Source organism: Mustelus asterias, chromosome 5 (genome assembly GCF_964213995.1).
Source record: "Mustelus asterias chromosome 5, sMusAst1.hap1.1, whole genome shotgun sequence".
Taxonomy (NCBI): Eukaryota; Metazoa; Chordata; class Chondrichthyes; order Carcharhiniformes; family Triakidae; genus Mustelus; species Mustelus asterias.
Window position 1 is genome coordinate 54,507,914 of NC_135805.1, and position 16,235 is coordinate 54,524,148.

General features: G+C 40.2%; 1 protein-coding gene across 1 annotated transcript in view; it reads right to left on the minus strand.

Annotated features, from left to right (window-relative positions):
• Nucleotides 1-4,462: 4,462 nt before the first annotated feature.
• Nucleotides 4,463-16,235, minus strand: part of me1 (malic enzyme 1, NADP(+)-dependent, cytosolic) — a 558,590-nt gene continuing 546,817 nt past the window's right edge. Inside the window, exons 13-14 of the mRNA XM_078212605.1 lie at nucleotides 8,554-8,652; nucleotides 4,463-7,157 (exon numbers count right to left, since the gene is read on the minus strand). Of these exons, the coding sequence (XP_078068731.1) occupies nucleotides 6,990-7,157; nucleotides 8,554-8,652 (267 nt within the window). The 3' untranslated portion in view covers nucleotides 4,463-6,989. The remainder of the gene's footprint in view (nucleotides 7,158-8,553; nucleotides 8,653-16,235) is intronic.

Below are 16,235 nucleotides of genomic sequence, written 5' to 3' on the forward strand. Positions count from 1 at the left end.
AAATTATATATTTGAGAACTTTCAGAGTGACACTAGACTACTCAAGTGTTATCCCTCAAGTCTGATTGCCTCTGAATCTCAAATAAGAACCGATAATGCTGGAAAATCTCAGCAGGTCTGACAGCATCTGAGGAGACAGAATAGAGTTTAACATTCTGAAAGGTCATCCAGACTCAAAACATTGGCTCTATTCTCTCTGCACAGATGCTGTCAGACCTTCGGAGATTTTCCAACATTTTCTGTTTTTGTTTAAGATTCCAGCATCCGCAGTAATTTGCTTTTGCCTCTGAATCTTGTTAATGTTAAACTTTGCCACATTTAGTATGTTATAATTCCATTTTTGTATTTTACTATCTTCACGAAACTTAATAAAAACTTCAGACTTTGGAAAAAAAAACTTCCTCGAGCCTGTGTGTGCAAGTAACCAAATCCATCAAAGATCATTTACACTTCTTCATTGTCAGGTGGCAGTGACTGCTGATCTTACAATAGGTCATATGCTCATGCCACCAAAAAAGAGAGCTCTGGAAAACATTTATCATATAGGTTCTGATATTCTTATTGGGTGAATATACGCACAGGGGTTCATCTGATCCCTCACCTTAAATTATTAGCAGGAATCTGGAGAAGCAGCAGATTTGACCATTTTTAGTTGTTCACACCGTTTCTCTGAGCCTCCACTACTTTTCCACTGAGATAATGGCAATTGATCAGGAGAATTTTAATAGAAATCATAGATGATTGTTACTTAAATGGATTATTTGAGCACTCAGAGCACTGAAATTCTTTAGTTCCTGAAATTAAATATCTTACAATTAAGCAATCATAATATGAGCAGACAAGAAATATGAATATTTTTCTTCTTTATAAGGTTAATTGTCCTGTATTGCTTAATACAATTAAATTAGGATTTAAATCTAGCGTATAATAGTCCCAATTTTCCTCTTGTAGTCCAGGATTTTTAGCAGTATTCCAGAAAAGTGAAAATGTTACACTCTCAGCTAATTTTTCACGAAAGCTTTCATCCAATGGTGGAACCACTGGACCATAATGGGTGAGCTAATTTTAATTAATGCTGTAATATCATCCACCCCATTTACTATAGTTAATGGGCTTAATTAATGTTCAATAATCATGCCCAAATAATATAGGTGACCAACATTGTAAGGAAAAGAACTCAGCAATTACCATAAAGATTTCAGCTAAAGCTCACTTATTGCTCAGCTGATTTGATCTTTTAAATGTCAAGTTCCTTGCTGCTAATCAATACTTACCGTCTGCTTATACACTTACTGCTCTGTGCTCCATTGCTTCATCCTCAACTATAATCACATCAATGAAACTCCTCTATATCCAAACATTTTTCAATTGAAGGTGCAACAAAGGTTAAGCCAATAATGCAGAAGAGTACTATACATAGCAAGAAGTCTCACAACACCAGGTTAAAGTCCAACAGGTTTATTTGTAGCACAAGCCACAAGCTTTCGGAGCACTGCCCCTTCATCGGGTGAGTGGGAGTTCTGTTCACAAACAAGGCATATATAGATACAAACTCAATTTACAAAATAATGGTTGGAATGTGCGTCTTTACAGGTAATCAAGTCTTAAAGGTACAGGCAATGTGAATGGAGAGAGGGTGAAGCACAGGTTAAAGAGATGTGTATTGTCTCCAGCCAGGACAGTTAGTGAGATTTTGCAAGCCCAGGCAAGTCGTGGGGGTTACAGATAGTGTGACATGAACCCAAAATCCTGGTAGAGACCGTCCTCATGTGTGGAACTTGGCTATCAGTTTTCGTTCAGCGATTCTGCGTTGTCGTGTGTTGTGAAGGCCGCCTTGGAGAACACTTACCCGAAGATCAGAGGCTGAATGCCCGTGACTGCTGAAGTGTTCCCCAACAGGAAGAGAACACTCCTGCCTGGTGATTGTCGAGCGGCGTTCATTCATCCGTTGTCGTAGCGTCTGCATGGTCTCCCCAATGTACCATGTCTCGGGACATTCTTTCCTGCGACGTTTCCGGTAGATAACGTTGGCCAGGTTGCAAGAGTATGTACCGTGTACCTGGTGGATGGTGTTCTCACGTGAGATGATGGCATCCGTGTCGATGATCCGGCATGTCTTGCAGAGGTCGCTGTGGCAGGGTTAAGTGATGTCGTGGTCACTGTTCTCCTGAAGGCTGGGTAGTTTGCCGCGGACAATGGTCTGTTTGAGTTTATGCGGTTGTTTGAAGGCAAGAAGTGGGGGTGTGGGGATGGCCTTGGCGAGATGTTCGTCTTCATCGATGACATGTTGAAGGCTCTGGAGGAGATGTCGTAGCTTCTCCGCTCCAGGGAAGTACTGGACGACGAAAGGTACCCTGTCTACCGTGTCCCGTGTTTGTCCTCTGAGGTCAGTTGGTGCGGTTTTTTGCTGTGGTGCGTTGGAACTGTCGATCGATGAGTCGAGCGCCATATCCTGTTCTTAGATATACCATATCTCCTTAGATATACCTATGTCAAGGCTTTTTGAATATTTTTATCTGAACGACTCCTTTTCAAATGGATTAGTAACCATGGACCCCTCTCATCTAAACTATAATGTCTTGTGATAAAAATGTTGAATGGAAAATGCGTTGTACTAATACTTTTAATAAAATACTTACAGATAAATGGGTGTACCTGCATCTCACTGTATACTCCGTCGATTCTTGGTGTGAGGTTTGAGAATGCCATTTATGTTTAGCGGTGGTGTTATGGTCCAAGAGTGAGGCAGTTGGCAGCAAGAGTAGGTCAAAGACAGATAATTCAGCAGATGAGTGCAACACCCAACAAGTCCAGAAGCTCGACACTATCCAGGACAATGCAGTCCGCTTGACTAGCACCATAGCCACCACCTTCAATGTTCATTCGCTGCATCAGTGATATAGTGGTAGCAGGGTGTGCCATCACAAGATGCACTGCAACAATTTACTAAGGCTTCTTCAACAGCACCTTCCAAACACTTGACCTCTGCTACCTGGAAGCACAAGGACAACAGATGTGTAGGAATACCAATTACCTACAAGGTCCCCTCCAAGTCACACACTACCCTGACTTGGAACTATGTCATGGTTCCTTTACTGTCGCTGGGTCAAAATCCTGGAACTTGCTTCCGAACAGCATTTTGGGTGTACCTACAGTTCAAGAAGGTGGCTCACCATCACCTTCTTAAGAACAAATAATGATGGGCAATAAATGCCGGCCTAGCTAGTGATGCCCACATACTGTGAAATAATGTATATTTAATGAAAATTGAGTTCAGACTCCACTGGATAGAGGCTGGTTTGCCAAATGGTGTTTTTTACATTTAAAAGGTTTTAAAAATATTGTCACTTTGCATCCATGCTAAGGCCCCAACCGCATTTTTGGTTTGATATCATGGTCTAATGGTCCCAGCTTTTCCTTTCCCAACAACTGTTTAAATCTGTTGCCAAGTCATGAGGATTTCCAGGCCTTAAGTATCAGCAGTGATGTCGGCAAGCAGGGTAGGCAAACATCACATTGAACTATTCTCAAAGACAGTAAACCCAAAAGTAAAAATATTGAAACTCTTATCTTGCTATCTGAAAATTAAAAATGATTATGCTTGGCATAGCAGCTTTGATGGGCTGAATGGCATACTTCATAGCTAAAACAACAATAAAATGGAGACTTCAGCAGCTTCCAAAGTGCACTGGATAATTAATTTCTTCTCTTGATCTCTATTTCCTCCCCTTTTAAATTACTTTGCAACTGCATCCTGGAGCAGAGGTTCTCTACTTTTTTGCATCTCAGATACCCCCTCCCATTTTACAAAGGTTTCATGGACCCCATTTCTATCCCAATGAAAATTACTTTTGCAATTGAAGATACATATAGTGGTGGGACCCCTTTCAGTCACTCTCTAACCTGCACATCACCTACCCATTTTGTAGTAAGTAAAGATGCCCAGAAACTACAAGCAAGACATAAATACTGTAAAACAACATCCTTGCCTCAAAATGCAAATGAACATATGTGGCCAAAGAATATAACATTAATGTAAGAAACAAAAATGTTTTTGCAAAAGGCAGTAATCACAACTAATGGTGTGCACACTGGACACACAAACACATTTCACAGGAGTGAACTATCTTGTAGAGACTGAGGTTTCTACTGCAGGAACTCATCAAGGTTCCTGACACAGTACGTTCCAAACCCACGGCCACTAGCATCTTGAAAGGCCAGAGCAACAGACACTTGGGAACACCACCACCTGCAAGTTCCCTTCCAAGCCACATACCATCATGACTTGAGAATATAATGCCATTCCTTCACTGTTGCTAGGTCAAAATTTTCTTACTCCCGAACAGCACTGTGAGTGTACCTACACCACATGGGCTGCAGTGTTTCAAGAAGGTGGCTCACCACCACCTTCCCAAAAATTGTGTATGAAATTTCTCTGATACAAAAGTAAAGGAGACAGTAAAATGGCAACAAGAGCAGTCTTTATTCTGCACTGTTAATACAAGCAGCTCTGGAGCTGTGATTAGACAAAAATAACACCACCAAAGGAGGAAGTAATGCAAGTGACTAAAAGCCTGATCCAAGAGGTAATTTTTAAAGGAGGGCCTTAAAGGATATAGAACAGTGGTGAGTCATACATTCTATATGTTCATAGTAATTTTCTTACTGCTCACTCACATTTCATCGCAACTCATTTTGTATTCCATGACCAATCTCCTAGTTTGGTATAATCAGAAAATTTTGAACAATTCTTTTGGACTTCTGAATCCAAGGCTGGAATGTTACGACTGTTTATGCCGGCGAGATTTTTCCATCTCACTGCAGTGAACGGAGATTCGGTGAGGCGCCAAATTCTCTGACTTCAGTGTAGCAGGAGTGTGGTATGAAAGCAGGTAGCATCGCGCCCCAAATCTTTCTTATGAATTAAAACCAATAACAGTCCTATTCCTGATTCCTCTCAACAGTTATTCCTTCTTAGCCCCATATAACTCCTAACTATTTTCTATTAGCCAATTTCTTATTCATTCCAAATGTTCATCAGGATCTCCACAGTTTTAAGCTTAACTGAATACCTGTCATGCAAAAGTGTCAGACACCATTTGGCTTTCTACAGTCCACTTTGTGTGTCACATCCACAAAAGGAAACTCAAGGATGTTGAGAACATTTCCTTTTCTGAATTCAAGTTGATAGTTATTTATTAGGATGTTAGACCGAGGACAGATAATATACAAGGTTATTCCAATTAATCATATGCTGTATTGAGGCAAGACAAATGGCTATGCAAAATTAGTTAGCACCAACCCAGCCCCACTTCCCTCAATGGTCAGAAAGACCAAGGATAGCTTCTTCCATAACCTTCTTTATGAAACCAATTTTTAAATTAATGCTTCCAACTCTAGTTCTTCTATATTTATCAAATTTACCAGAACAAAAGGGCATTCATCACAATATATCCGGATTTACCTCCACTTATCCAGCACTTTGCACTTTTAGTACTCAGCCTCTCCCTTGTATTTTAACATTGAGTTATGATATAAATTTGCTTATATTGGAGAAAACAACATAACTGATACAGAAATGCACAAATTCTACTCCCAACACTATTATTTTTTTCACTGCAACTTGTAAACCATGCATATATTTCTGAAGTACAGGATCCCACTTGTGACTACGATTTTTGGAAGAGCCACATTATGGTTCAAAAGACTTTTGGAATTTAAGTTACAGCACTTATCTGAGAAGGGAGAAGGTGGGGGAACACAACATCATATCCAAACATCTTATTTTAAAGCACACTTAGCTTGTCAGCCCTTGTTTTTGTCCACCACCTGATATTGCTGATTTAAGGAGATTTTTAAGCATTTAGTAGTTATTTTCTCTTGAAATTCAAATTAATTACTTGAGCAAAAGGACAACTGAAAAAATCGTAACATGATCAATCTGGAAACTTTCTTACTTACTACTCATTAATCATATTCATGCTATTTTGGAAAATCTTGTGCGAGTGGATTATGCCAAATGCATATGCAAAAATGGTGGGCCCTAACTTTACTCCTGGTCATGAGGGCATCCAGGATATCTGGGTGCAGTCAGTGAGAGTGCTGCATTGATTTTAACAATTGGATCTCAATAGCAAGTTGCTTGACTATTTCCCAATTGTAACAGCCAGGAAATGGTGGCTCGCTCATTAAGATTTAGTAAGTAGGAGGCTGCTGCCAGGGACCTGCAGGAGCGGTGCCAGACAGAAGTTGCATGGATAAGAAGAATCAGCAGGGGAGTTGTAAATAAAGGGGATAACCAGGGCAATAGACATAAGATCTCCTGGTTCTTCTTACTGGGGTGTTTCTGGACCTTGTTGCAGCTCCTGGCAGAGAAATCACCATTGTCCCCCCACTTAGCATTGATGTAAAAATAGTAGATATGTCCAAATGATGCCATCTGAACTCAATCTAAATAGTTAAAAAGGACCATGCCGTGTGCCCTTGCCATGTTCAGTTCAAAATTGCATTTAGCCAGTTTGGGATGGGAACAAGTGGCTAAATCGTCTGTTCGCTTTTAACTATCCTTGTATCTCAATATGGACATTGCAAAAATGACTTCTAATTGTCTGCAGAAATGCTGTTGAAGATGCTTTAAATTACCACTTGTGGCATTGCCTAGTGCTGCAATCAACTACAAGACCAGATTTAAGTACCAGTGGCATCAAGCAGAACAAAAAAAAGGAATTCATTGTGGGTGACGTTTAATGTCCTCCACTTGTCAGTGAATGAGGGCAACAGATTAGTGTTACAGCCATGTGAGGTCTAGAAAATTAGAATTGAAAGATCATGGGATAATAGAAATAAAAACTTCCAGTTGTAGAACAAATTCATCCACATCAGAAAACAAAATAACTGGAAGCAAATTAAAAATTTATTAGAGAATCTAATGATTAATTTTCCATACGATTTAAACTGACGTGAATGCCCACACCCTCTGGAAACTGTTTTTATTTTTTGATTGTTTGAATCTTTGAGGCCTCTTCAGGCCAGGTATAGGAATCAATTAGAAACTCATCGTAGTCAGTGCTGTAAATTAAGGAGCTGATAAACATCTCCTTGTCTTCAGGCTCTGGGTATAAAGATGCCATTCCATTTTTGAATGCATATTCAACAACCTGTAAAGAAAGATGTGACAGAAGGTTCAGTCCCACATTAGAAACTTGGTCACAGTCATGCACTCCTTGAATCTTTTCAGAAGGTCCTAAATCGTTTCAATTGTGATTTGCAGCTTTTAGAATGTTTGCTTTATGAAAGTCATTCCTTTAACCTTGATAGAATCACCCTCATGTTATTCTAAATATGCACTCCATATATGTTGCAGCGGAAAACCCACAATAACCACCTGTTACACCCATAGCTCAACTACTGGTAAGTAAGCCAGACCAGTTTCAGTAAAATAAAACACTAAAATCAAATCAAAAAGCTGGAAATACTCAGCAGGTCAAAGAGAACCTTGTGGAAAGAGAAGCAGAGTTTTTCCGTCCCACCCGCCGCAGGAATCGTAGCGAGTGAAAAGCGGACCATGCAAAGGCCTGTTGACCTCAGATGGGGTTTCCTGGCTTTGGGGCGAGTACGGCTGGAAAATCCTGCGCAATATTTCCAATCAATAACCTTTCATCTAATGACTCGGTTTTGCTCTCCATAGATGCTGACTGACCTGAGTATTTCCAGCACTTTTTGTTCTTATTTCAGGCATCTTTTATAATGTGTAAACAAAACAGATAAAACTAGAATTTTAATAGTTATTTGGCTCTTGAACGATCTCCCTCTTCGTCCACTTATTTGCCTAGCTCTCCTCCTTCAGACCCTCCCTTACAGACTAAAAGCTTCTCATGAGCACAACGCACCCCAATCCTTCTCCCCTGCCATTTCACTGTACATCTATTGCTAGGTCAACTGCTGGTCCTACACACCATCCTGTTTGCTCAGCTTGAGCAGAGCTTCATCCTCCAGCAATCTTTTAAACTCCAATAGACACAGGCTTTTGGACCCTATATTTTTACTTAAAATGTCCAAGTTCCCGTATGCTTCGATTGTTAATCTGTCCTGCCACCTTGAAGAATTTGTGCACCAACTGCCCCAGCTCTATCTGTTCCTAAACTCCCTTTTATATCTTGGACTTCAATTCTGACACTCATTAGCTGCCTCTACTCTCTCCTTTCTTCATATCCTCCCCATGCTCTTTCTCATTCACCTGTTTTCTCTGCTTCTACTTTCCATCTTCCTTCCCCTTATCACTCTAGCTCTGCTCGCTCCCTCCCCAATCTGGGCCAAATTGTTCCTGTACTCCAATTCTGCTGGAGCAGAATAATTGATCTCGAGTCGGCCTGTGCCTTTTATAGAAGTTGGCAGTTGAATATTCAACAAAACAATGCAACATTTGGAGAAAACCATCTGGTATGTCCTGCTACCGACAATATTTTTCTTACAGAAACCTTTCAAAGAACTGCTGTTAATGAGAATGTTTTAATCAAAAAGAGTCACAGATAATAAATTGATTAATTTCATTACCTTTACAGCCACCGCTAAGGAAACAGTTCTGATGGTGTTAAGTGGAGGATATAAGCGACCTGCAGCCAAATGCTCCTCAAGTACCTGCGCAACTATAACCTGGAAGAAGTAAAAGCACACAAGTAAGGGCCAGGTTTCTGTAATATTATTAAAATTAAATAATATTGCTAATATCATCAATAAGAATGATTTTTACTAGTTTCACATATTCATAGCAACACAACAGTGAAACAAATTGTGCAATCACAGGACAAACCCTCATTTCTGTTATTACCTCTCCATTTGTAGAAACCATTCTTGTGCTCCACACAACATGCTCTTGAGCTCTGTTACTTCTGTAGCCCCTATCAGCTTTTCCAAGCACTACAAAATCTCAGAAGTGCCCCATTCCTGAAGCACCAACAGGTCACAGCCCTTCAGCCCTACTCCAGAGCACTGATAATGGCTATTGTTTTCCCAGAGTGATGGCAGGCTCCAGACCTCTTAGTTCATTTCAAGTTGTGAAGTGCTGAATACCTTCCAGCCCTGTATCAACTCTGCTTGTGCCGTCCTGTGTGCTGCCTCAGGCACAATACCCACATTCCCTGCCAACTCAGCCCCAATTTCATCAATTTTCAGAATTAACTATTGAATATATTTCCCGTCTCCGGCTAGAGTCAATATATGAAAAATGAGGAGTTTCTTTCACTGCAGCCCACAGATCAACAGTGAAACCCCTTTCACAATGGCAATTTATAGTGTAGTTTTAACTATAACATCCCAAAACACCATGTGAAATAGGAGATTCCAGTAAAGTTATAGTAATATAGCAAAGGATAGTTTTAAGATTCTATAAATAATTTTTAAAAAGGCACATTTGTTTTCAGACATCCTGAATATTCCCCATGCATTAATCCCATCTTGGACACATTATTTCAGGGCCCGCAAGACTTTTTCCACTTCTGTGGTCTCAATGTGGCCTTGGTACATTTAAATTTTTCTGGGGCAATGAGATAATAGTAAATTGACAATAATTATCTTCAAACAGAAAGACTTTAGAACTAACAAAGAATGACTAAAACAAAATAAAGAGGGAGAAAGTTAAACAGGAGAGAAAGCTAGCCAGTAATAAAAATGACAGCAAGTGTTTCTGCAAGTATTGGAATAGGAAAAAAGCAACTAATGCCAGTGTCGTCCTCTGGAGAGTGTGTTTGGGGAACTGATAATAAAATAGGAGACATTGAAGAGGTACTCTGTCTGTTTTCACTGTAAAAAAATTAGAAAATGTCCCAAAGATATTTGAAAATCAAAAGGTGAACAGGGGGATGGAACCCAAACACTCACCATCACGAAGGAAAACGTGCTGGGAAAACGATTAGACCTAATGGCTGACAAGTTCCCAGAACCAGGTGGTCTGCATGGTAGGGTCTTAAAAAAAGTGGCTGCAGAGATCATAAATGCATTGGTTTTAATATTCCAAAATTCCTTAGATTCTGGAAGGGCTCCAGAGGATTTGGAAAATAGCTAATATAACACCTGTATTCAAAAAAAGGGAGACAGAAAGTGGGAAACTATAAGCCAGTTAGCCTAACATCTGTTATAGAAACCATTATTAAGGACGTTACAGTGGAAATGAGGAAATCATAAAGTGATCAGGAAAAGTCAACATAGCTTTGTGAAAGTGAAATTATATTTAATTCATTAGAGGTTTTTTGAGGAATTAACAGGCAGGGTAGATAAAGGGGAACCAGGGTAGATAAAGTGATGCACTTAGAATTCCAAAAGGCAATTGACAACGTGCCACGTCAAAGGTTGCCACGCAATACAAAAGAACATGGTGGAGCAGGTAACATATTAACATGCATGACGGATTGGTTAGCTAACGTGAAATAGACAGTAGAGATAAAAGGGACTTCTTCAGGTTCGCAAGCTGTAACTAGTGGAGCGCCATAGGGGTCAGTGCTGGGGTCTCAACTATTTACAATCTACATCAATGATTTGGTATGGTCGCTAAATTTACCAATTGCAGCAAGGTAGGTTGGATAGTAAGTATCAAGAGGAGTAGAGATCTGCAAAAGGATATAGACAGGTTAAGTGAGTGCGCAAAAAAAAAGGCAGATGGAGTGAAATGTGGGAAAATATGAACCTGTTGGCAGGTAAATTGGAAAGTATACTATTTAAATGGAGATATATTACAGAACTTCTTGGTACGGTGGGATCTCACAAAAATTTACTATGCAAGTACAGCAAGTGATAAGAAAGGTAAATGGAATGTTGACGTTTATTACAAGGAAAAAGGAATATAAAGGTAGGACATTGGTAAGACCAGATCTGGATATTATGCACAGTTTTGGTCTCTTTACTTGAAAAAATATATTGCATTATTGCATTAGCAGTGCAGATAAGATTCACCCAACTCATCCTTGGGATGAAGGGATTATCTTATAAAGAAAAGCTGAACAGGTTGGGCCTATTATATCCATTGGAGTTAAAAGGATGAGATGTGTTCTTATTGAAATAATACAAATTCCTGAGGGGACTTGACATGATAAATACTGAGAGGATGTTTCCACTTAATGGGAATATTAGAACTAGGAGATGCAGTTTAAGAATAAGAGGCCTCCTTTCAAGACTGTGATGAGGAGAATTTTCTCCTCTCAGAGGGTTGTTAGTATGTGGAATCGTCTTCCTGAGAAAATTGTGGAGGCCAAGACATGGAATGTATTCAAGGTAGAGTTAAGACACATTTTTGAAAGATAAGTGAGTAAAGAGTTATGGGGGTAGACAGAGAAGACTACAACCAGATCCACCATGATCTTATTGAATGGCAGAGCAGGCTCGAAGGGCCCTATAGGAAACCACAACAAAGGATAAGTAAACAATGGAAAATCCAATCATCAAGAACTGGCTGGAGAAAACAGGAAAATCCAAACACTCTACTGTGTTTCCAAGACCATCAAAAGACAAAGCCAAAATGAAACATTACATCAGAACATATTTGCTGCAATCATTTTGGTGCAAATTTCAGCAGGCAATAGTGCTCTTTAAAGACAATTTGCACTGAATAAAGAGTGAAAATGTTAGAAGGACCCAATGAGTTGTGTTAATGTAATAGAGAATATGGGAATTACACATTTTTTAAGCACTAGAAGATCTACTGACCTTCCATATCACTGCTCAGTGGATTATGCTGTCAACAGACAGCTGGGGAAGGTGGAGGGAAGCTGGAAGAAATCACGGCTCAACATAAAATGGTATTTTCTGCATAGTATAAAACACAAACTTTACTAAAAAGCTTTCTAAAAAGGCAATAATTTCTAAACAGTCCCTGGAAATGGCAAGGCCAATTGATTCAGGTTGCCATGTTGACATTCCTAAACTGGTAGGATGGCATCCTGTGTCATCTATGCTAGTGTTTAGAAAGGGCCAGGATATGATCCTCAGCATGATATAAACTAAAAAGCTGACCTTAAACAGGGTGACAAACAAGGGAGTTGGTAACCATCCTGACCATTATGGGTATCTGTCCTGTACCTGTTGTTCAAAAGGGTTTGAAATAGATGATTGACACTGGGTAACTTACCAACCCCTAGAAAAAAATCATAGAAACATAGAAATCTTACAGTGCAGAAGGAGGCCATTCAGCCCATTGAGTCTGCACTGACAACAATCCCACACAGGCCTAATGCCCATAACCCCACATATCCGCTAATCCCTCTAACTTACGCATCCTGGGACACTATGCGGCAATTTACCATGGCCAATCAACCTAACCCACACTTCTTTGGACTGTGGGAGGAAACCAGAGCACCCGGAGGAAACCCACACAGACACAAGGAGAATGTGCAAACTCCATACAGACAACGACCCAAGCCGGGAATCGAACCCAGGTCCCTGGAGCTGTGAGGCAGCAGTGCTATCCACTGTGCCATTCAATAGGACATTAACAAGTGCTCAGGAACAGGGGTCAGTTTCTGGGGATGTGTTATTGCTTGCTGGCAGCCGCCTTCTTTGAAGGGAAAAGGAAGAAGAGGCAGAGGAATGCCAAGGGAAGAATTCTCTAACACTTAAACTAGAAAATAGAATGCTGCTATCACAAGCTACTGAAAGCAGCACACGCACACTGTGCCAACTGTCATGGGTCATAGACTTTTCTGTCTAAGCAGTTAATGCATCATATCAAAAATGTTGTTTCTTAATAATCTTTCTTAAACTCACTTACAAATAATGAACTGCCTAACTGTGGACCCCAATTCCAAAGTACCTTAAGAGCAAATGTGTAAGCTGAAATATTTTGGAATGAAATTTGTAAGGCATCTCTACACAGAAATAACCTTTCTGATTTCTAAAAAATTAAATAGGTACTATTCTTCCTCCTCACTGCAGTTAGACAGACCTCAGAAAGTATCTGCAGTCTCTGGATTGAAGATAAATCCTGCTCAATTGTGCAGATCAATGATTTGGATATAGGCCAATTAGAGCCTATGTTCCACCTGCTTCAACTACCTTCTGCTCTCTCCCACTCCATTTTTCTGCCCTCTCTCTCGCTCTTTTGCTTCTCATCTGGGTCCAATTATTCTTGTTCTAATCTTGTTGGATTTGAAAACATGGTCATGAACTGCCACATGAAACATCAAGGGAAATCAACTAACTTTTCGCAGAAGTCACTGAAGTCAATAATAAACAGAAAATAACAAACTAGGAGATGTAACTAATTATTTAGAATACCAAAGAAAGCTTCAATGGGAGACTGATAATATAGGCCAACAGGCTAAAAAGTGTCAGAGATAATTTAGGTATAATATAAACAGTAGTAATTGCACTCAAAGCATGTTCTGTACTGTAGCAGAGCAGAAGAATTTGGGGGAATAGTTTGAAATTCTCGGGTAGGTGTGGGGCAGGATTTCCTGAAAGGTTTTTGGGCCCTGACGTCATGGTCAAATGGGGGGGGGGGTCAGATCCCTGCACTGTGGAGGGGAAATTGGACAATTAGTGTATGGCTGGCAGGGTCTCTAAGCGAGAGGGCTAACTGGAGGTCCTCCAGCATGGGAAAAGCAGCTAGATTTTTTTTTCAGGTAATTAAGAGGTGTCTCGAGATGGAAACATTCTCTCTTCAACTAAAACTTTGGATTAACAAATGGCTTCAGCAGCTGGGTCATCACTTTGGAGGGAAAATTCCTCCACAGTTACCTACAGCTGCAGCTTAAGCCAGGCAGGCACAAAGGGTCTCTAAGCCTGCCTTGAGCAGACAATCCCCAATGTACCCATTCACCCAGTCTACCACCAGGAAATTGCCTACAAGTGGCTGCATGGTTTCCCAATGTCAGGTAATTCCACTCAACCTCAGAAAACAAATCTTAATGAGATCACTGTTTCTGGGAAAATGAACTGGGAGCAGGATGGGTCCTGTGCACCTACCCATCACTGTGCCAATAACTTCCACCCCACACTGCATCCCTGTCAAAAAAAAAATCAGGGCCTAAAAATACAATTAATGGTCGTTTAAAAAAGCTAATGGAATTATATTGCATAGAAAACATAAAAGCCAAGTGATATCCTCTACTGTGTCCAGTATTGATTACATACTCCAGGAAGTGCATTAAAGGAAGTATACACGTATAATGACACTTGAAAATTTGGGGGGGGGGGGGTTTCTTCGAACACAGATTAGAATATATTAGAACCCTATGGAATTATGCAAGGACTGGGTAAAAGATAGTGTCTCCAGTAACTGTGGAATCTAGAATCATGAGATAAGAGAACAAAACAAATAAAACTATGGCATCCAGTTCCACCATTAATGGCTGAGACAAGAACTATGTCAACATTTGAGACTAATGGGATAAATGATGGAAAATTGGATGCATGGATAAGGGAATACTTGTGTAAATCTGACTAGGACTTTATGCTCACGACAGAAAGCAACAGCACAAACTGGTTGGTTGAATGGCCTGTTTCCATTTTGTATTCCTATGTTACATAGAACATAGAACAGTACAGCACAGAACAGGCCCTTCGGCCCACGATGTTGTGCCGAGCTTTATCTGAAACCAAGATCAAGCTATCCCACTCCCTATCATCCTGGTGTGCTCCATGTGCCTATCCAATAACCGCTTAAATGTTCCTAAAGTGTCTGACTCCACTATCACTGCAGGCAGTCCATTCCACACCCCAACTATTAAGATGCCAAGATACTCTCCCTAATTACCATCAAAGGAGTGGTTAGCCACCTTCTTGAACTGCTGCAGTCCATATGTTGTAGAAGCTTTTGGGGCAGGGTGTTGGGGGGGGGCAGAGGGGGTTGGATTCCAGGATTTTGACACAGCCACATTGAAGGAATGGTGATTTAGTGCTAAGTCATGATGGTGAGATGCTTGGAAGCAAACTTGCAGCTGGTGGTGTTCCCATGCATAGTCTGTAAAAAAAACTTGCACTTATATAATGCTTGCTGCCTAATGGAATGTCCCAAGGCTATTCACAGGAGTGAATTATCAAATATGACAGCGAGGAACCAAGAGTAGATGACTAAAATCATTATCAGGCTTTAAGGAGTGTTTTAAAGGCAGAAAGTGAAGTGAAAAGAGGAAAGTTTAGGGAAGGCATGAGGGCTTGTAACCAAAGTGGCTGAAGCAATAGTGGAGCGATGCTTGAGGTCCAATTGGAAAAGCAGAGAGATTGCAGAGACGGGAAGAGGAAAGCCATGGTGTAATCTGAAAATAGATGGGAATTTCAAAATAAACATCAGCAAGCAGAGGGTGTTAGGTGAACGGGACTTGTTAGGACATGTGCAACAGAGTTTTGGATGACGTCCAGTTCACAGAATGTAGAACATGGTTTGTCAGCCAGAAGTGGGTTGGAATAATCAAATAAAATAACTCGCGTAGTCACATCGCATGACACCTTTAACACTGAAATATCTGCCTCATCTTTATCTACAGGATTTACAATGAGAATCATATACAAAAATTGATACTTATACAGGATACTTAATATGATGGGTTCCACTCTTCTTTAAGATTAGATAGAAACAAGGAATCAAATAAACAAATTATAGCCTCAGCTCCAAGGCAGTTGCTTGATGTCCAACCATTCATGAGAAAAGGAACCATATCTGGATTGTTCTTACTTAAAAGGCCACTTTTTTCAATAACTTATATTTATATAGCACTTCTAATATAATTAAACATCCCCAAGGTGCTTCACAGAACATTATAAAACAAAGTACGACACTAAGCCACATTAGGAGATGTTAGATTAGGCGATCAAAAGCTTGATTAAAGAAATAGGTTTCAAGAACTATTAAAGAAGAAACGTGAGGTCAAGACATGGAAAGGCACAAAGGGGGAATCCAGAGCCGAGGTTACAGAAGGCACAGCTACCAATGATGAAGAAATTATAATTTGGAAAGCACACAATATTAGAACAAAATGAATGTAGATATCTTGGAGTGTGGTGGGACTGGAAGAGATGACACGATAGGGGTGGGCCAAGGACATGGAGGAATTTGAAAACAGGGACCATAATGTTAAAATCAAGATATTGCTTACCAGGAGCCAATGTAGGTAAGTGGGCACAAAGGTAATAGGGCAATGGGACCTGCTGTGGGCTAAGACACAGGCAACAGAGTTTTGATGACCTCAAGTTTATAGAGAGTAGAAAATAGGAGACAGCTCAGAAATGCATTTTACACATAAATTACATGT